General features: G+C 41.6%; 1 protein-coding gene across 2 annotated transcripts; it reads left to right on the top strand.

Moving 5' to 3' along the window:
• Positions 1-293: 293 nt before the first annotated feature.
• Positions 294-21,053, top strand: LOC106594907 (zinc finger protein 436). Of its 2 annotated transcripts, none has more exons than XM_045713166.1 (2): positions 294-886; positions 14,465-16,253. In XM_045713166.1, exons 1-2 carry the CDS (start codon positions 547-549, stop codon positions 15,298-15,300), a joined length of 1,176 nt encoding a protein of 391 aa, XP_045569122.1. In that variant the 5' UTR covers positions 294-546; the 3' UTR covers positions 15,301-16,253. The 2 variants fall into 2 exon arrangements, with proteins under 2 accessions (XP_045569122.1, XP_014041768.2); XM_014186293.2 differs by lacking the exons at positions 294-886; positions 14,465-16,253 and adding exons at positions 18,773-19,474; positions 20,239-21,053.
• The last annotated feature ends 962 nt before the right edge of the window (positions 21,054-22,015 follow it).

Below are 22,015 nucleotides of genomic sequence, written 5' to 3'. Positions count from 1 at the left end.
AATGGACAATAATAAAAGGTCTTTAATACCTGATGTGGGAAAATATGTTTTCTTGAAGGTTTAATATGTACTTAAATATTACCGCAGTCCAATAATGACCCTTTTTATTCATAATGTTCATATTCAGGTCTAAGCCTGCGTAGAGGAAATATTGTCTTGTAAAGAAAAGAGAACAAATTTGCTTTTTTGGAATGATTTGTTATGACGTTGTTTGCTAGAACTGGTGACCACTGCAGTCAGCAGATGTGAGTCTTTCAGGTGACGCTTCTTGAGTGACGTAGGATCTAGTGGACGGGACGCTTCGACGACAACAACAGGGTTGCTGATTCATCTCCGTAGTCTGCTAGCCAGCACAAAATCTAAATATTTAACCACTTTAGATTTTAAAAAATGTGTGTAGCTACCTGAATCTCAGTGTTTTAAACACAATTATGTAAGCGTATCAAGAAGTTGAGTTAAACGTAATTTGCAAATGTGTTAAGATTGATAGCTACTGAGCTTAGCACTAGGCTAGTCGCAAATGCTAGCTAGCTAACATCCCCGACCATGAGCTCACAAAGCTACTCCCTTCCTGCTAAAGAAGAGGTCTGCTGGACGGAGATAGAAGTTGCAGTGAAAGAGGAGAGGGAAGAGGAGGCTGTCACAGTAAAACAAGAAGTAGAGGATGAGGCTGTTACAGTGAAAGAGGAAGACGTGTCAGTGAAAGAAGAGGAAAATGCTTTCATAGTGAAAGAGGAGGCGGAAGAGAAACAAGAGGACGCATGTTTTGTTGAGGAGGAGAGGACTGTTACGGCGAAAGAAGAGGAAGACGTTTTTGGATTGAAGGAGGAGGAGATTCCTGTCACATTGGAGGAAGAAGAGAGGACTGGAGATCTGATTAACACCGGTGAGTACTAGGCCTATATTAAACCGGGTCACGTACTTTGCAGGCGTTGAACCGATGTGGGGTTTTTACGTTGCATTCAACTTAAGTTTTACGTTTGAGTGTGTTGTTCTGTACTGCAGGAATTGTTAAAGCTAGCACAGTGCCTAGTGAAACTCTACCCACCCCTAGCCCAGGGTTTATAGACCGTCCAGGCATATAAGATATACATTTGTCATTTAGCAGACGCTCTTTTCCAGAATTGCAGTTAATGCATTCATCTTAAGATACAGAAGCTAGGTGGGACAACCACATATTACAGGCATAGCAAGTTACATTTTCCTCAATAAAGTAGCTATCAGCAGAGTCTGCGGGGTGACATGGGAGAACTGTGGAAGGTTGAAAACCAGGCACGTGCTGCTAAAACTGGTACAGTCATTGACCGAGTACCAATTTCGCGCACTTCTCCTATGTAATGTCCATAGACAGAACGCTACTGTTAAAATAACTTTACTTCCTGTTATTAACTATACGTGACGGTGAGATTCATAGAGCTGACACACCCAGTTTTCACTTCATATTTTGCTGCATAAAAAAAAAAAAAGGGTTACAATTGGATTTTCTTTCAACTGGTCTACACAACCTACCCTACATTTTCAACAACAACAAAAAAGTTTAACAAAAATATCTACAATTAATTAATAATTTTAGGGCAACATATGTCAATTGTTTGTCAAAATTTCTCAAGCTCAGTCAATTTGGTTGTAAATCATGACTCGTGACCAGATCAAGACATTACGAGCGCATATTATAATCAAACTATCTCAGTGTTAGGTCATCAGAGGGCTGAGGCTTGTGGGGAGATGACTCGTGACCAGACGAGCACATATTATTTGCTATCCCAACTCCTTGCTCCAGCCAAACGTTATGCCACACCTACGGAGGTTAGTTTCTTCTCCGCAATGAGTCTGGATCTGAGTACCCCCCTGACGATTTATAGAATGGAAAGCCATTTTAGACCGTCTGATTGGTCCCAACTCCCCAGTTCTTGCCGGTGACATGCATACCCATAACATGATACTGCCACCACAATACTTGGAAATATAGAGGGTTTCACTCTGTGATAAGTTGTGTTGGGCCCCAAACCTAAAGTTTTTCATTTCGTCCAAAAAGTACATTTCTTTCCCTCGTTGTCTTTGAGTAACCTATTACTTAAGGGCCTTGTTGTAAACTGGGTGGATCATTTAGAATGGGACACGCAGCCTATTACTTACCTCTTAAGGATCTGCCCCTTTTATTTAAATTTTTGCCTAAAATGACATATCCAAATCTAACTGCCTGTAGCTCAGGCCCTGAAGCAAGGATATGCGTATTCTCGGTACCATTTGAAAGGAAACACTTTGAAGTTGGTGGAAATGTAAAAGGAATGTAGGAGACTAACACAATAGATCTGGTAAAAGATAATACAAAGAAAAAAATGACCGTACTTTTGTATTTTTTTTTGTACCCTTTCTTGCATCGCTGGTCCAAATGTCAGTCGTGAAGCTAATAGCAGTGACGCTGTTAGAATAATTTGATATCTAGATGATAATAATCAATAATCAATTCGCCTTGACTAATGCCCAAGGTTTGTAAGACAATGGGTTAAATAATTAGGCAAGGACTCAGCTTTCTGCAAAAGGTTTCTGTAGCTTTATTCAGAGAACGTTCTGAGGTCAGGATAACAAAACAGTCATTTTATAGTTCTTGCTTACTTACGCACATGCATTTACACACAAACTGTTGGTGACCTGCATCCCCCATTGACTTCCCATACTGTTTATCACTACCTAGCTCAGCCTGTTCCTTTCCCTCAATGTTAGGAACCCTTTGAAGTTTTACCCCCTTTACCATCTGTCCCCTGCTCTCTACACTAATTACATACACACATTTCTTTCCCTCTCCAGTGGTTCCTGGACTTTCTGGGACTAATCGGACCAATCGATCACTACATTGATCATTACATAGATTATTCATTAACCATGCTGTATGACTAATAATTCATCATGGTTTATTGATTCATTTACCTTTATTAGATAATTATCTTATCAATTCCACCCTTAAATGATTAAATAATTCACCATGATGATCAAACGCTATATGTAAACACAAATAATCACACACTATGAGGAAACACAATTGTGATACTAGGATTAAACAAAACCAATACATGAATATTCCTCCTATACCCATCAATGACAGTCCTTGGCCTATTTCCAATTATGACACTTCGATTCAGGATTTTCATCATAATTTTCATTAAAGGAACAGTCTATCAAAACGTTGAAAATTCAATCTAAACGTTGAAAATTGTTTCATCAAACATTGGCATCTCATGATTAAAAGAAACGGAGCCATCTTCCTGGCCTGGAGGCCCGCATTCGCCATCCCACTGATCGGAGCTCGGAATTGGTCTATATCTCACCAACTGCTGCGTCATCGATCTCTCGAGAGTCCTGGTGATTAAACCTCTCACACAATGGACGAGACAACATCCACAGAATACAAACACACTCATACAGGTGAAAGCAGCCCATAATACAGTTCTTACAACACTTTTCCATTTTCCCAAACATGAGATGTGTTATCAGGAATGTACGTGCAGCGATGAACCTAATCATTCTACCTGCACCGCCCTCTTCTGCCAATAACATATCGAGAGTCAGTCTATTTTACCAGGTCATGAGGGAGGTGGCGGATAATTGGTCAGAGAACCTCTTTACTGCATCCCCGTTTTCATTCATAATAATGTAGTGTTAAAGCCTTCACATATTTGATTCATAGCTTTGTGTTCATCTGGAACTTCCCAGAGGATGCCAATAGCATCCATCTTGTAAAGCTACTCCCATCCTGGTCAAAACTCCTCCTGTGCCTACTTTAGCCTCCTATAACTTGCCTCTGATGACTAACTTGAACTGGTTGGACCTATAACCCCAGGGCGCAAGTTCCTAACCACCCTTTGTGGTAATTTCTGTCGTATGCGTCCTTTGCTGGTACTAGCCCACCCTACATCAGTTATAGGTGCTGTGAGGTTAAGAATTTTCTATTCATCTTTCAAACCTAAGTCAGTCACATTAACGACTACTTTCCAGCCATTAAAATCATCTAAGTTCTCGGTGCCATTCTTGTATCTATAACACTGGTGCTCATCAGGAGTTAAGGTGAACCGAGGTGTGTTGGCTGAGTACTTCAATCTGGCCAACCCCAATTCCTGTACAGTTTTCTGCTTCACCAGGAAATTGTTTAATGTTTACCTTAAATTCTACACCTTGATCTTTTTTGATTCCTTATTCTGTACGTCACTCATCAGTGTATTATATAGTTTATCTTTTACTTCTTCTCAATGACAACGGTATCGTATGATTAGTACCGGAAGGTGGTGGATCTGAATGTATCAGAAAGGTTACCAAAACTAGGATGCAGCTCAGAGTCTCTACTCTTCCCAAAAACCGCCAACCCTCTCCTGCCCTTAGTCGTTCTGCTTGGTACCACCCCATACTCACACCTCTAGGAGCACACACAGTGATGAACGGTCGGGATAGGGAATCTTCGTTAAGGAGGTAACCCCCGGACCCTGTTGGTACTCGGTTCTTCTCCTAACTCTGTGTGTGATCAGCAGTGCTCATATGTGTACATACCTTCTTGCAGTGGGTAACGTGGACCCAAATGACTCTTTCAGCTTTTCTAATGGCAAAGGCAGTGGTTTAACAGAACCTGGTATGGGCCTTCCCAACGGGACTGCTTCCAGTCTTTTCTCCTCAGGGACTGGATCCACACCCAGTCTCCTGGTTGTACTGAGTGAATCACCTTCTCCTGTAATTCACCTGTTGGACACAAAATCTTGGACATACGGGTTTGGTTAACAAACAGTCTTCTCATGTGTTCTGCTAGTATTTCTTCAACTTCTATGTCTACCTGTTCTGGTATCTCTAACTCTGGCATTCTATTTATTCAACCCGATTAGCTAAAATGTCATCCATCATTTAAAAAAATGGCTCCTAGTAAACCAACTCTAGGGATAATATCTTGACTTAATATTTTAGCTACCATAATCATGTCCACCAAGTAAGTTGGGAACGCATCTACCCATTTGCTATACTTATCTATTATTGTTAAACACACCTTCTTCCCCTCATTTCAGAATATCTCAATAAGGTCCATTTCCAACTGTTGGAATGGATATTCTACAAAACATTTTGTTTAAGTAATTATCCTAACCTATCTTACTTCTCCCCCCTATTTATACATTGCTTAGGCCATGTATCAATATTGCTGCATATCTAAAAAAATGTCTTTGGTAAGATTAGTAAATTATCCTTATGTCAGACCTTCTTTTGTAGGATTGCCCCCTTTGATTTTCCACATGTCCAATTCTCTGGGGCCTTCATCCTTGGCTATCATTTAACAATTCTCTGTCAAGTTTCTTATCGTCTTTAAGATTTAACAACTACTTTCAACAAAATTACCAAACCTAACTTAAAATCGAAGCTAAAATACATGCCTGCCAACGGAGCCGATAGTCTCCATGAATGAATATCCTAAAGCTAAGTGAACCAAATTCTCTTCCTATCTACTCCTGCTGGCCCCCCTCCTTTCTTCCTGCTACTCCCCAACCCTCAAGGTTTCAGCAGTGCGGGGAGGATTTCTCCGTCTGCCCTTCTATCTGTCTCCAGCTTTTTTTCATAACAGAAAGTATCAAATATGGGTTGTTTCCAAATATTGACTAAATGTCTCATTGTCTCCTTGGTTGCACTCCTGAATTTTAGAAAAATCAATCTGTCTAGATATTGCATATCTACTTAAATTTATCTCGATACCCTCAATAATCCTGGATCACCTACAGATGTCATATATCCCTGTCCTGTTGACATAAGTCTACCATTATTAAACCTATTCACAACAAAATATAGTAATACTATTATATCAATTCCACAGCCTTGTTGTGTTAAATCTTACACTGAATTCAACAACAGCTGACTTCCTAAGGGAAAATAAACGTATCTAGATCATGTAAAAAATACCCCTGCTACTGGTCAAAATATTTTCAAATCACATAATCAGATCAAAATGACTAATCTGATTTACTCCACCAAGAAAAATTATTGTACCCTTATTGTTCTAGGAAAATAGACTTAAGAAAGCCTACCCTTAGTCTAAGGCGTTGCCCTTTTAGTCCTATCATTGGTTCAAATTATCAATTGTGTCTAAGAACTTTAACTCCATCATAATTATCAGTTCTCCAAATTCCCTTAAAATCAATATCACCAATGACCTTAAATTCACCATCCAAATGGCTTTTCAATGTGGCTGATCAGACCACACAGGGAAGCCACTAGAGGGGTCAAAAGTCATACCACCCTTTCAGAACCGTGTTTCTTACTACATTGGACAAATGAAGGCTAAGAACTTTATCCACATTTTGTATCCCAGGTTCCCAGAACATTCCCTATCAAAATAATTTCACTTGTTTAATTAAAACTCAGAAAACAAAACTTCAAAAATGCCATGTGTGTATACCCCTTTAAGATATCATGTCACTAGGATTTTGTTTTGTTTTCCCAAAGAGAGCTAAGCGCTTCTTTTTCCATAAAATAACCACTTGGTCAGCGTTTCATCCTACCACACTGATTCAAAAACCCAAAAGTTGACTATAAACAAAACTTCATAGTACTTATAATTCCATTGTACCCCCCCAATCATTAGTTTAAACTTCCTCAATGGTTTATGTGATTGAACATGCCTTTCCTTCCTCTGAGTCTGGCTGTGGGCGCCTGACCTTCTCTCTGTATTTGTCTCGACCCCCTCTCTGGCCTCTCTTACTTCCCTCAGATCTGCTAGCCCCCACCCTACGAGGTTCTGTTTGATGGCACGGCTTATCTCGGGACGCATTCCACTGAGGAAAGCAAATTTCAATTGCTGATAACACGGGGCATCAAATCCATCCACTACCGGGGGTTCTATTAACCCACTATTTGCGTTGGACACGTCCTTCAATCTCTCTAGGTATTGGCTTATAGTCTTATGAAATGTCCAAGGGTTTAAAAAAAGATCATGTATATTGCCACAATTCTGTCGCAATGATTAATTTCCGCTCCTTATAATTCATTAGATTTAGGTAACTGCCTTTTCCTTGATTCCGTCATTCAAATACAACTCCCATTCTCTATAAATCCTTTAAGCAGGCCATTTTAGACCACAAACAACGTACTTTATCGACTCTGTCTTTCCATTTAAACTAAACAAGCTATCAAAACATTCGGTTTCTATCTTAAACAAACACTAACAACCGTATGGTTCCAGTCATAACATAACAATAATTAAATTACATTTTAGTCCCATGGTGCATGGGCTGGGATCCAAACCCGGGTCCCCCGCATGGCAGGCAAGAATTCTACCACTGAACCACAATGCTATTGCTTAGAGCTGCAATTTCGGTGGTTGTGTCCTACTCGGTCACAATGTTTACAGGGTGTTTTACAGTTTCTGGCGAGATGTCCCGTTCTATCGCAATTAAAACACCGCTTCTCTCCGTCTTTGTCAGCGTGTCTCCCTGTTTTTCCCCTTCTGTCTACAGAGTCTCTGCTCCTCCCCGCTATTTCTCCTAGGGTTGCTATCAGGTACTCTGTTACCCCGACAGTTACTGTTAGATGCTCTATCTCAACCGATTCACTCTTTTTACAGTTTCGACCTATTTTATTGCAGTGTTTACACAGAACCTCACATTCTCTAGCAAAATGACCCGTTTTTTTTACAGTTAAAGTGTCATCTCCCCCTTCCTTTTGTCTATTCCTATCCGGACTTTGATTATGGTAAACGAGTCTACTGAGGGCTCTGGGTTGTGCAGCACCACCAACACGCTCTCTACCCCTAGTTCTCATCTTTCTATCTCCCTCCGTTTCTATCCACTTTTTCAATAAAGTGGCTAAATCCTGTTCCCCTCCCTGTGTCTCTTCCTCTCTACCCCCCTCGGCTCCCTGAGGACCAGCATATGGGGGAGGGGGTAACGGTATGGGCGGCACTTGATGTGGTTGCCTCCGTCTCACTACCACCACCTCGTTATCTGGGTTGTCCCGCCACCCCTGGTCAGCCAGGGAGGGGTACAATTTGGGTTTAGATGGTGTCTCTGTGGGAGCCGTGGGAGTCCTCTCTGTCTGCTCCTGGCTACCCAAACCTTCATTCTTAGTAACTCCCTTACTCTTGGCCCCCTCCGCTCTCTTTCTAGCTTCTGCCAGCCAAACCCGAGCAGTGTCAAGGCCTTCTGTGCGCTTCTTCTCTGTCTTATCCCCACAGACCCTATGTATTTGTTTTACCATTAATTCCAATCTTTCAATATTTAAACATCCATCAAAATTGTATTTCTTCCTCCATTTCGGGCCAAAATAAATGTTCCTCTTATCTTTTCCCAGCATAAAACGTTCATCTCCCGTCAACACCGGGATTTTCTTAGAGGATTTACTACCCATGTTGTTAAAGTACACTCGTAATTATTCTGCTTCTTCTCCCAATCTAGAATTTTAGAAGGATTATTCGTAAGAACCTTAAACTATGTGCTTTAATTTATAAAACTCTGGATCAAATACAATCAGTGTTTACTCGTTGTTAATCTTTGTGTATGCTATTTACCGTTGTTAAGCTAGAATTGAAGAATAATTATTTGTATGCTATATGACACATTGCTTCTATCTCACGCTTAAAAGAACAAACCAGCTTTTTTCGCGACTGTTGATTTGAACAATATGTTTTCTATGTGTATCAACACCCATTAATTTCCTTCTCACAATATAGAGTTATTCTGCTAGAATGATCATACGTATCGATCCTGACATCCTGTCTTTATCTCACTCATAGACAAACACTGCAACCCGTTTTATTTTTAGGTTTTACTGCCTGTCTTTTTCTCGCGATTGTTGACAGAATTCTCCTCACATGCAATCACTCATCCCAGCATAGTTACTCTTGATCGGACATTAGGTCGCATACGTATGCAACTATAAACTATTTTCCAGGGGTCGTAAAGCCCTAGTTAACAGCCTATTTATCTGTTGCTCCATGTAACTCTTGACAATAATATCTGTTTCTCACTCCGCCATATTAGGTCTCTCTTCTCCCATGGATAATCAGACCTAGGTTGCGCCTCCGGAAGATCTGACCATCCCCTCCGAGACGTCTTTAGACAGGCGACCTATATTAATGTAATCATGTCTCTGTCCTCCTCCCTCATAATTATATTACTATATTTCGCCTTCCAATTTACGTTTCCTGCCAATGTCTTTACACCAATTTTACGTTTTAGGTACTCAACATTTAGCTAGTTTATATTGGTAGTGGCCACAGATACCATGGAGTCATTTCGGACCCCTCCTCCTCCTGTTTGAACTTATACCCGATCCCTATCTTCCATTTGCACAGAATACTTGGTTCCCTTTAAAACATTTTTCTCCACACAAACTTATAAAGACAGGTCACCAGATACAAACTCCCTTCCAGATAGTTCCAGCGTCTAACACCCAGAGTACATTAAAATCCTCTAATCGCTCCCGCCTTTCACTCTCACATCAATCGTTTCCTCATTTAATGCCAACACACAGTTGTATCCTTCATTCCATCATGCAATGCAGACACACAGGTGCATTACTCATTTCATCATGCAATGCAGACCTACAGGTTTATCACTCATTCCATCATGCAATGCAGACACACAGGTGCATTACTCATTCCATCATGCAATGCAGACACACAGGTTTATCACTCATTTCATCATGCAACGCAGACATTCAGGTGCTACCACTCATTCCTTATTTAATGTAATCATACAGGTGCTATTCCCCAAAACAATGAATAAAGCTTACTAACCTTGTTATTTACAGCTGAGTTTTTCAATGTTCGTTGAATCTCGTCACCACCTCTGTCGCGTACCAGTTTGCCACCGGCCTGTAAAGAACCCACAGTAAAGGGCCAGGTCTTTGATTTACGGATATTTCATCCGCCCGTGCACGGTTTCCGTGTCTCCTTGGAACGACAGCGGCAGTTTGAAATCCGGCTCGAAGGACCAATTGTTAGAATAATTTGATATCTAGATGATAATAATCAATAATCAATTCGCCTTGACTAATGCCCAAGGTTTGTAAGACAATGGGTTAAATAATTAGGCAAGGACTCAGCTTTATGCAAAAGGTTTCTGTAGCTTTATTCAGAGAACGTTCTGAGGTCAGGATAACAAAACAGTCATTTTATAGTTCTTGCTTACTTACGCACATGCATTTACACACAATCCGTTGGTGACCTGCATCCCCCATTTAACTTCTCACACTGTTTATCACTACCTAGCTCAGCCTGTTCCTTTCCCTCAAGGTTAGGAATCCTTTGAAGTTTTACTCCCTTTACCATCTGTCCCCTGCTCTCTACACTAATTACATACACACATTTCTTTCCCTCTCCAGTGGTTCCTGGACTTTCTGGGACTAATCGGACTAATCGATCACTACATTGATCATTACATTGATTATTCATTAACCATGCTGTATGACTAATAATTCATCATGGTTTATTGATTCATTTACCTTTATTAGATAATTCTCTTATCAGACGCCCATAGCAAGTAGCTCATGGATGTGCGTTTCAACAATACTGTGTAACTCCGTTAGGGCAACATCTGAAAAATAGTGCATACTTTGTAGTGTGTCCCGGTGTTCGGCCAGTCAGCGAAAGCCAACATCATCCACGACAGAGAACAGTTGATTGTCAAGGGCAATGAATTCCATTATCTTGGCTTTAACCTCTATGGGCTAGGTGGGACGCTTGCGTCCCACCTACGTAACAGCCACTGCCAGCCTGTGGCGCGATTTTCAAAACCTTAAAAATCCTATTACTTCAATTTCTCAAACATATGACTATTTTACAGCCATTTAAAGACAAGACTCTCGTTAATCTAACCACACTGTCCGATTTCAAAAAGGCTTTACAACGAAAGCAAAACATTAGATTATGTCAGCAGAGTACCAAGCCAGAAATAATCAGACACCCATTTTTCAAGCCAGCATATAATGTCACCAAAACCCAGAAGACAGCTAAATGCAGCACTCACCTTTGATGATCTTCATCAGATGACAACCCTAGGACATTATGTTATACAATACATGCATGTTTTGTTCAATCAAGTTAATATTTATATCAAAAACCAGCTTTTTACATTAGCATGTGACGTTCAGAACTAGCATACCCCCGCAAACTTCCGGGGAATTCGCTAACATTTTACTAAATTACTCACGATAAACGTTCACAAAAAGCATAACAATTATTTTAAGAATTATAGATACAGACCTCCTCTATGCACTCGATATGTCCGATTTTAAAATAGCTTTTTGGTGAAAGCACATTTTGCAATATTCTAAGTACATAGCCTAGGCATCACGGGCTCGCTATTTAGACACCCGGCAAGTTTAGCACTCACCATAATCATATTTACTATTATAAAAGTTTGATTACCTTTTGTTGTCTTCGTCAGAATGCACACCCAGGACTGCTACTTCAATAACAAATGTTGGTTTGGTCCAAAATAATCCATCGTTATATCCGAATAGCGGCGTTTTGTTCGTGCGTTCCAGACACTATCCGAAATAGTAAAGAAGTGTCGCGCGCATGGCGCAATTCGTGACAATAAAATTCTAAATATTCCATTACCGTACTTCGAAGCATGTCAACCGCTGTTTAAAATCAATTTTTACGACATTTTTCTCGTAGAAAAGCGATAATATTCCGACAGGGAATCTCCTTTTCGGCAAACAGAGGAAAAAATCACAAAGGCGGGGGCGGTCGGGGTCATGCGCATAAGCCCAGTGTCCCTTGATCGGCCACTTGAGAAAGGCGATAATGTGTTTCAGCCTGGGGCTGGAATGACGACATTCTGTTTTTTCCCGGGCTCTGAGCGCCTATGGACGACGTGGGAAGTGTCACGTTAGAGCAGAGATCCTTAGTAAATGATAGAGATGGAAAAGAAGTTCAAGAAATGGTCAGACAGGCCACTTCCTGTAAAGGAATCTCTCAGGTTTTGACCTGCCATTTGAGTTCTGTTATACTCACAGACACCATTCAAACAGTTTTAGAAAATTTAGGGTGTTTTCTATCCATATGTAATAAGTATATGCATATTCTAGTTACTGGGTAGGAGTGGTAACCAGATTAAATCGGGTATGTTTTTTATCCAGCCGTGTCAATACTGCCCCCTAGCCCTAACAGGTTAATAGATTTTGCCTTTGAGTTGTCTCGCTGAAATGTTCTTACTCTTTGAAATGACTGCTCGATTTGAACCTTTTTTGGTGTTGGAATTACGCTTAGTATTTTTTTTTCTTTGTGTGTAGCGCTGTATTTTTCATGGCATCATTACGTCATCTACTTACGTTATATCGGTATGGCACGTCAGCTTTGATGTCGTTTTTTTTTACATCAGCGTTAAACTAGACATCAGGCCGATGTTGGCATTTTTAGCTAATATCGTCCGATTCTGATATGCTTACCGATATGTCGTGTATCCCTAGCAGGTATGGTTCCCTATCAGAATGTCACAGGATCAGGAGATGTGACAAACAGGGGTGCCACTTTGGTTTTAGAAGGGGGGGGGCATAACCTGGTCGTAGGGTCTGGGTTGGTTTTAGAAGGGGGGCATAACCTGGTCGGAGGGTCTGGGTTGTTTTAGAAGGGGGGCATAACCTGGTCGGAGGGTCTGGGTTGGTTTTTAGAAGGGGGGCATAACCTCGTCGGAGGGTCTGGGTTGGTTTTTAGAAGGGGGGGCATAACCTGGTCGGAGGGTCTGGGTTGGTTTTTAGAAGGGGGGCATAACCTGGTCGGAGGGTCTGGGTTGGTTTTTAGAAGGGGGGGCATAACCTGGTTCGGGGGTCTGGGTTGGTTTTAGAAGGGGGGGCATAACCTGGTTCGGAGGGTCTGGGTTGGTTTTAGAAGGGGGGGCATAACCTGGTTCGAAGGGTCTGGGTTGGTTTTAGATTGGGGGCATAACCTGGTTCGGAGGGTCTGGGTTGGTTTTAGAAGGGGGGGCATAACCTGGTCGGAGGGTCTGGGTTGGTTTTAGAAGGGGGGGGGCATAACCTGGTCGGAGGGTCTGGGTTGGTTTTAGAAGGGGGGGGCATAACCTGGTTGTAGGGTCTGGGTTGGTTTTGGGGGGGGGGCAATTACCTGGTCGGAGGGTCTGGGTTGGTTTTAGAAGGGGGGGCAATAACCTGGTCGGAGGGTCTGGGTGTCCTCCCTAAGAATATTTTGAGCCATCTGAAGCTCATTTCCTGCAGTTCTACTAGGGCTGTCTCTGACTAAAAACATTTTATTTTTATTTTGACCAATCGATTGGTCAAATTCCTATGGGACTTCCAATCACGGCCGGTTGTGATACAGCCCGGGAACGAACCAGGGTCTGTAGTGATGCCTCTAGCACTGAGATGCAGTGTCTTAGACCGCTGCACCACTTGGGACTAGTACGGGCTGTATTGCACAGTAATGTACAATAACAAGGACTGTATTAGGAATGGAATAGATGATAAATAGGCAATATAAAATGGTGACTAATTTTAGCAGCCAGGAGAAACAGAATATAACACAGCTACTTCAGCACACGTTGCAATAGTAGGAACCAGTAACATTTCCCCACGCACTCCAAAAGGCATAAATCCAGCCACAAGGACAACACCGGGAGGAAAAAAAGATGTCTCGAGCTGAGACCTGTGTTTATACCCTAGTAAGAGCATGGGGCTAACTGACCAATAGGAACCTAGAAGCATGGCTACTAAATGATTGTCTAAGGCCACATTCTATCGATGTCTCATGTGATGGGGGAGAGAGGTGAAGGCTAGACATAGCAGAGACCCCAAACAAATAATCCACCAACATGCACATGCCCACAATGTCCAGGAGGGGGAATTCTGGACAGAGTCTTCTCCATCAGTCGCTGTGGATGGAGTGGAACATTAAATATAAAGTCCTGGACAGAGTCTTGTCCATCAGTTGCTGTGGATGAAGTGGAATATTAAATAGAGTCCTGGACAGAGTCTTGTCCATCACTCGCTGTGGATGAAGTGGAACATTAAATATAAAGTTCTGGACAGAGTCTTTTGTATCAGTCGCTGTGGATGAAGTGGAACAGAGACACAGCTTCTTGATATGTTGCCTTTATATCCTATTCAGCTGTGATTAAGATGAATGTGGGTTGTTCCATATGATTTCAATCACTTTCTGACTGGTTAAAAACAGGCATAGTGGTCTTAGCATATAACTCACGCTAGGTGTTGGTGTATGAAGCCAATACTAGATTTGAATTGTTTTTCCAGCTGTTGCTGTGCAAAGACAAATTTAATCATGTAGAGATTTCATTCTAGGTTGTATTAATTAGTGCACATCGTAGCAAAAAAAAAACATTTTGCAACAGAAAACATAAACAAGCATTTCTTATTGTACAAGTTCCGCTAGTCGTCCCTCCCCATTTCGGTCCATTTTCCTCAGTTTTCATTTGATGAATAGGACCCTGATCACTCTTAAGCTAAATACTCTGTTTGTCTTTGGCAGGAAAGAGACCAGACTCAGAGGAACCAGAGGCATCCAAACCAGCAAGACCACACCACTGCTCTCAGTGTGGAAAGAGTTTTACTAAGTTAGGGAACCTGAAAGACCATGAAAGAATACACACAGGAGAAAAGCCCTACCAATGTTCCCAGTGTGGAAAGAGTTTTACCCATTTAGGAAGCCTGAAATCACATAAGATAATACACACAGGAGATAAGCCTCATCACTGCTCCCAATGTGGAAAGGGTTTTACCCAGTTAAGACACCTGAAAAAACACGAGATATTGCACTCAGGGGAGAAGCCGTACCACTGCCCCCAATGTGAAAAGGGATTTTCCTCATCAGGGTGCCTGAAATCACATGAGCGGACACACTCAGGAGAAAAGCCTTACCACTGTTCCCAGTGTGAAAAGAGTTTTAGCTGGTCAGGGCAACTGAAAGAGCATGAGCGAACACACACTGGAGAGAAGCCGTACCTCCACTGCTCCCAGTGTGGAAAGAGTTTTACCCACTTAGGAAACCTGAAAATGCATGAGACAATACACTCTGGAGATAAGCCTCACAAATGCTCTCAATGTGGAAAGAGTTTTAACCGGTTATATAACCTCAAAGTACATGAGAGGACACACACAGGAGAAAAGCCTTATCACTGCTCCCAGTGTGAAAATAGATTTTCCTCATCAGGGTCCCTGAAATCACATGAGAGGGCACACTCAGGAGAAAAGCCTTTCCAATGCTCACATTGTGAAAAGAGTTTTACCCAGTTAGGGAGTATGAAAATACATGAGAGAACACATACAGGAGAAAAGCCCTGTGTGGAAAGAGTTTTACCGATGTAGGGAACCTGAAGACACAAGATAACACACACAAGGGATAAATAGCCTTCCCACTTCTCCCACTGTGAAAATCCACACCTGAAAAAGCATTATCAATACTCTGTGAAAAGCTATTTACCCAGTTAGGAGACCTGAAAGACCATGAGGGAACACAGAGGAGATGCCTTACCACTGCTGTCAGTGTCAAGGCTCAGGATAAGACCCAGATGCAGACAGTTTCGAAGTAACAGAAGTTTTTATTATGAAAACAGGGAGGCAGGCAAACGACATGTCAAGGGCAGGCAAAGGCCAGTAGTCCAGAACAGAGTTCGAAAGATACAGAACGGCAGGCAGGCTCAAGGCAGTCAAAAACCGAGAAAACAGGAACTAGAGACAGATAGGAGCACAGGAAAAACCGCTGGTAGGCTTGACGAAACAAAAACTAACTTGCAACAGACAAACAGAGAACACAGGTATAAGTACACTGGGGAGGATGGGTGACACCTGGAGGGGGGTGGAGACAAGCACAAAGACAGGTGAAACAGATCACGGTCCCGTGTGGCTCAGTTGGTAGAGCATGGTGTTTGCAACGCCAGGGTTGTGGGTTTGATTCCCACGGGGGACCAGTACGGAGAAAAAATTTATGAAATGTATGCATTCACTACTGTAAGTCGCTCTGGATAAGAGCGTCTGCTAAATGACTAAAATGTCAAATGTAACTTAAAATTCATGAGAACACACTCCCTTTGTCTTATTTTTTAATGAAAATGTATGATTTTGTTTGTGCCATATGAAATCAAAATTGGATAACGCCTGCTCAAAAATAAATGTGTATGTCGTTTGCTATTTTATTTTCTCAAGACATGAATTGAATGTATACAGTAGTACATCAGATTCAATGTACAGGCTTACTGTGATTAAATGGTCTGTGTGAGTTCAATGTACACGCTTACTGTGATTAAATGGTCTATGTGTTTTCTTTGTGTGTGTGTGATAATCAATTGCTGTTTCCATGTGATGCTCTATTGTTTACATTGGCTGATAATGTTTCTTATGCTGCGTTCATAACAAGTGGGAAAATACTACTTTTAAACTGGATATGTATCTTAGGAGACCTGAAAAACATATCAAATGAAACTAGTTCAGACAAGACAAACAGTTCGGTAGGAGAGAGGAATTGTAAAAAAACGAATCTCAATTAAATGGAATGTTTCCAATTATTGGGGAGGGGAGAGCTTAAGGAAGGAAGGAGAGTTTGATGCTTAGAGCTGTGTGGAGGGAGGGAACAAGGGATGCAATGCTCAAAGCTGGGTGAAAGGAGGCAGGGTGGGAAGGAGGGATGAAAGTGGAAAGAGGGAGGGACAGGGTGCTCAGAGCTCTCCACGGTCATTGATGACGACTTTAGCGGAGCATTTGCCACTGCTGGAACCCTTCTCCATGTTAGCGACAATGCTGAGCCCCTCCACGATCATAACAAGTGAGACAATACTACTTTTAAACTGGATATGTATCTTATGCTGCGTTCATAACAAGTGGGAAAAATACTACTTTTAAACTGGGAGCAACGAGTTGTGTGTTCACCTACTGTTACATACGCCTCTAGGAAGAGGGAACGCAACACCCTGCTACAACTCAACTCCCCGTGGAGTGAAAGAGGTATGGGACTGTAGGTGCGAGTAAGGATGACAAAGGCAGAGAATTTACCGTTTACTGGGAATTCATTTATTCCTTCATAAAAGGTAATATTTGGGGAAAAGGGGCTGAACGGAATCAAATAAAGTAAATGGCAAAGCCCTCTCCTACCTTACCTGCCTACCCACTACTTACCTAACCTGGTGCGCTATCCAAAATACAGGGGGTGGTCCGCCCAGGTCTTAGCTAGTGTGCATAGACAGTAAATACTACGGGTAATGTATGCCCACAGGCCTCGTTCCTAAGCACACCCTACGTGCCTTCCCTTTCCCCCCTGGGAACAAAAACAACGTCAATAATCAAAACACTGCGTCCTACTTTCACACACAGGACATACTAATAAGCTCTCTCTGCAACAACCAACATAGGACATACCAATCAGCTCTCTCTGCAACAACCAACATAGGACATACCAATCAGCTCTCTCCGCAACAACCAACATAGGACATACCACTCAGCTTTCTCAACAACAACCACCACAGTACACACTCATCATCTCCCTTCTGCGCAACAGAACACTGGCTTATATAGTTGGAGAAGGAGTTGGTAAATGAAGACAGCTGTTTCTGACGAGAGCGTGGGGTCAGCTCCAATCATCAATGGGGCCGACCAATCAGCTGCTTGGGGGAATTTCAGGAATCCATCCTCACATACAAACAAAACCACAACACAGGAACTGAGGTACTTAATACATACCTTGAACCCGAGATCGAAGATTGGCTAATGACAAACAAGCTCCGTTAACCATAAACTAAAAGTACAGCTTTCATACTCACCAATAAATTATAGTGTTGAAAATCCATATTATTAAGAGAGTTTTTCATAAATAATTGTTTGTTGTTGCATTTAACTGCCGAAAATGCTTCAAAAATCAATTGGTACATGTCATTAATTTATAAGTGCAAAAATGTATGTAGCTACTGCAGATTTCCCCTTTAAGGGAATAGTATGGTCACATCTATATGTGAAAAGAGAAAACAATGAACAATTCCTATTCGCACAATTTATTCATAATGTACATAATCATATTCAGGTCTAAGTCTGCGTAGATGAATGTATTGGCAATAAAAAAATAGAAAACATTTGTTTAGAGTGAAATGTTATGACATTAGGCAGGTGTCCATTGACCCAGGTTTATTCGACAAAAGCAATGTCTGAAAAAAAGATAAATTCCCAGATGTGTCTAATAGAAACGGCAGCTATAGGAAATATGCTCTGAAGATCGACAACATGTTTCGACGGGGGGGAGATTTTTCCTGATGATAATTTGAATAAATGATGAATGCTGAATAATTGTTTAAGTGTCCTGACTTTTGCCTTGCTTTTCTGATTGGCTGGATGCCAAGTCTTCAGATCTACTGGAGTGTAAGTTCCACCCTGGCAACAGACCGTGACTATACATTGGAGCGTGCTAATTATTACAATGTGGCCAATATTAGTCAAGTCTTGCATTCTATCCATGTAGGCTTTTGGGACATGAAACAAGACAGTATTTATTAATAATATTCATATTAATATCTAGGTCTGCGTAGAGGAAAGTAATGGCTGTAAGAAGTAATATGGTAATTTTGTAATTATTTGTTATCACATTGTTTGCCAGAATATACTGTAATGAAACAGCAGGCAGGGAGCAGGTCTCGAACCCTCGACCTTCAAGCCCGAAGTCCGACGCGCTATCGACAGTGCCGCAAAACCATGGTCAAGCGTCAGAGTCGATTTCCGCGCTTATAAACCCAGGGTCGTTACAATACATTGTAGTCAATTTTCTCCTAAACTGCGTCAGCAGATGGCGATGGTGGCGCTTCTTATGTGACGTATAATCTAGTGGACGGGACGTTTCTTCAACAACAGCAACAACACGGCTGCTCGGTAACTCGCTAGCCAACCCAAACCGAAACATTTTACTGTTTTAACCTCAGTGTTTTAAACACACTATCTGCATATTTACTAGTTACTCCATTTAATATTGACATTGTTAGCTAGCTAGCTTGTAAAGATAGCCTACTACTAAGCTAATCGCTAATGCTAGCTAGCAAGCTAACATCCCCGACCATGAGCTCACTAAGCCGATCCCTTCCTGCTAAAGAAGAGGTCTGCTGGACGGAGAAAGAAACTCTCGTGAAAGAGGAGAAGGAAGAAAAGGATGTCACAGTTAAAAAAGAAGTAGAGGGTGAGGCTGTTACAGTGAAAGAAGTTACTGTGACAGAAGAGAGAGAAGATTTCAAAGTGAAAGAGGAGGATGTTACTGTGAAAGAAGAGGAAGACGTTTTCAGAGTGAAAGAAGACGAGGATGTTACTGTGAAAGAAGAGGAAGACGTTTTCAGAGTGAAAGAAGACGAGGAGGAAGAGAAACAACAGGATGCAGTTTTTGTAGTGAAAGAGGAGGATGAGGCGATGACTGTCACAGTGAAAGAAATAAAACACGTTTTTGGAGTGAAGGAGGAGGGGGAGATTACTGTCACGTTGGAGGAGGAAGAAGATCCGAACGGAGATCTGATTACCACCAGTAAGTACTGTCTTAAAAAAAGGTGCACAAACTCTGCAGTTGTTGAACCGATGCCCCTGAATATCTCTTTCTGTTGAACTGATGTGACTTTAAAGGGTCGTTCTACTGAAGTTATGGGCGATTCCAGCGTTATGGACATTACATTTGCACACAAAATCACCATTTTAATGTCTCACAGAATGGAAAGACAAAATATAAATTCAACTTTTGATGTGTTTGTCTGTATTACCCCTTGGGTGGAGTGTATACCCAGGAAATCGGACTTCTAAATATTGGTATGTTGGAGATATAGAAGCTTTATGGATGTTACATGAAATGGACAAGCTTTTTGGGGAGACTGTGGTAGATTCTGTGGGAAGGTCAACCTGACCATGCACAATTAAAGTTAGTCATTTCCAAATGAAACCACGTTCATAATTATCCTTAAAAGGATACTTCGGGATTTTGGCAATGAGGTCTTTTATCTACTTCCCCAGAGTCAGATGAACTAGTGTATAAAATGTTTATGTCTCTGTGAGCGGTTTGAAGAAAGTTGCTAACTAGCGTTAACAAAATAACTGGAAGTCTATGTATGCTTGCAGATGGGGTTTTTTGTCAGTTAAGAACAAATTCTTATTTACAATGATGGCCTACCAAAAGGCAAAAGGCCTCCGGCGGGGACGGATTAAAATAAATAAATACAATATAAATATAAATATAGGACAAAACACACATCACAACAAATAATGATCTCTCTGTTAAATTAAACACTCTGTCTTTGGCAGGAGAGAGACCAGACTCTGAAGAACCAGAGACGTCTGAACCAGCAAGACGACACCACTGCTCCCAGTGTGGAAAAAGCTTTACTCAATTACGGACACTGAAGGTGCATGAAAGAATACACACTGGAGAGAGGCCCTACCAATGTTCCCAGTGTGGAAAGAGTTTTACCCAGTTAGCGAGCCTGAAAATACATAATAGAATACACACAGGAGAGAAGCCTTACCAATGCTCCCAGTGTGGAAAGAGATTTTCACAGTTAAGTTACCTGAAATCACATGAGATAATACACACAGAAGATAAGCCTCACAAATGCTCTCAATGTGGTAATACCTTTAAGCGGTTAAATAACCTGAAGGACCATCAAAGAGTACACACAGGGGAAAAGCCTTACCACTGTTTCCATTGTGAAAAGAGTTTCCGCTGGTTAAGGCAACTGAAAGTGCATGAGAGAACACACACTGGAGAGAAGCCCTACCAATGTTCCCAGTGTGGAAAGAGTTTTACCAAAATACATTTGTATGTTTTATGTTTTAATATCCCAAGATATGAATTGAATATGGAGTGTAGCAGTTTTTATGTAGATTCTATGTACACTCTGGGATTAAATAGTCTTTTTTTTTACTCTGTGTTTTTTGTGTGTGTTGTTAATCGAGGGCTCTATGTTGTTAATCGAGTGATATATGTTGTTAAGCATGATCTACTGTTTACATATGTGATGGATATGTATCTTAGAGAATGTGGCTTTAAAGCCCCCATTCAGTCTTTGTGTTTATTTTTTAATATATCTCAAATGTATTTTTAATAATCCATTTTCCTGAGAGAGACAAAGAACTTTGGGACTTGTAGGGACAGCTCAGGACTTTGTTCCATCTTCTATCCCTCTTCTCTGTTTCTGGATCAGGTCTTGTAGGACAGCTCGGGACTTCGTTCCCTCTTCTCTGTTTCTGGATCAGGTCTTGTAGGACAGCTCGGGACTTCGTTCCCTCTTCTCTGTTTCTGGATCAGGTCTTGTAGGACAGCTCGGGACTTCGTTCCCTCTTCTCTGTTTCTGGATCAGGTCTTGTAGGACAGCTCGGGACTTCGTTCCCTCTTCTCTGTTTCTGGATCAGGACTTGTAGGGACAGCTCAGTACTTCATTCCGTCTTCAAATCAAATTTTATTAGTCACATGCACCGAATACAGCAGATGTAGACCTTACAGTGAATTGCTTACTTATGAGCCACTAACCAACAATGCAGTTGAAAAACTACATGGATAAAAATAAGAGATAAAAGTAACAATTAATTAAAGAGGAGCATTAAAATAACAATAGCGTGACCGCGCAGTCATGGGTGAACAGGGAGTACAGGAGGGGGCTGAGCAAGCATCCTTGTGGGGCCCCAGTGATGAGAATCATTGAAGTTGAGGTGTTGTTTGCTACCTTCACCACCTGAGGGCAGCCTGTCAGCAAGTCCAGGACCCAGTTGCACAGAGCGGGGTTCAGATCCAGGTCTCGTCTCTGAGCTGTCGAACTGGGACTAAACTTTGCCCCTATACCGACGTTTAGTCTGCTTGATTGCTTTGCGGAGGGAATAACTACACTGTTTGTATTCTTCCATATTCCCAGTCTTCTTGTCCTGGTTAAATGCGGTGGTTCGCGCTTTCAGTTTTGCAGAAATGCTCCCGTCTATCCACGGTTTCTGGTTGGGGTAGATTTTAATAGTCACAGTGGGTACATCTCCTACACACTTCCTGATAAACTCATTCACCATATCGGTATATGTGTCGATATTATTTTCT

Source organism: Salmo salar, chromosome ssa02, assembly GCF_905237065.1.
Source record: "Salmo salar chromosome ssa02, Ssal_v3.1, whole genome shotgun sequence".
Classification (NCBI taxonomy): Eukaryota; Metazoa; Chordata; class Actinopteri; order Salmoniformes; family Salmonidae; genus Salmo; species Salmo salar.
The sequence above is the reverse complement of the archived record's forward strand: the minus strand, read 5'-3'. Positions and strand labels throughout refer to the sequence as shown.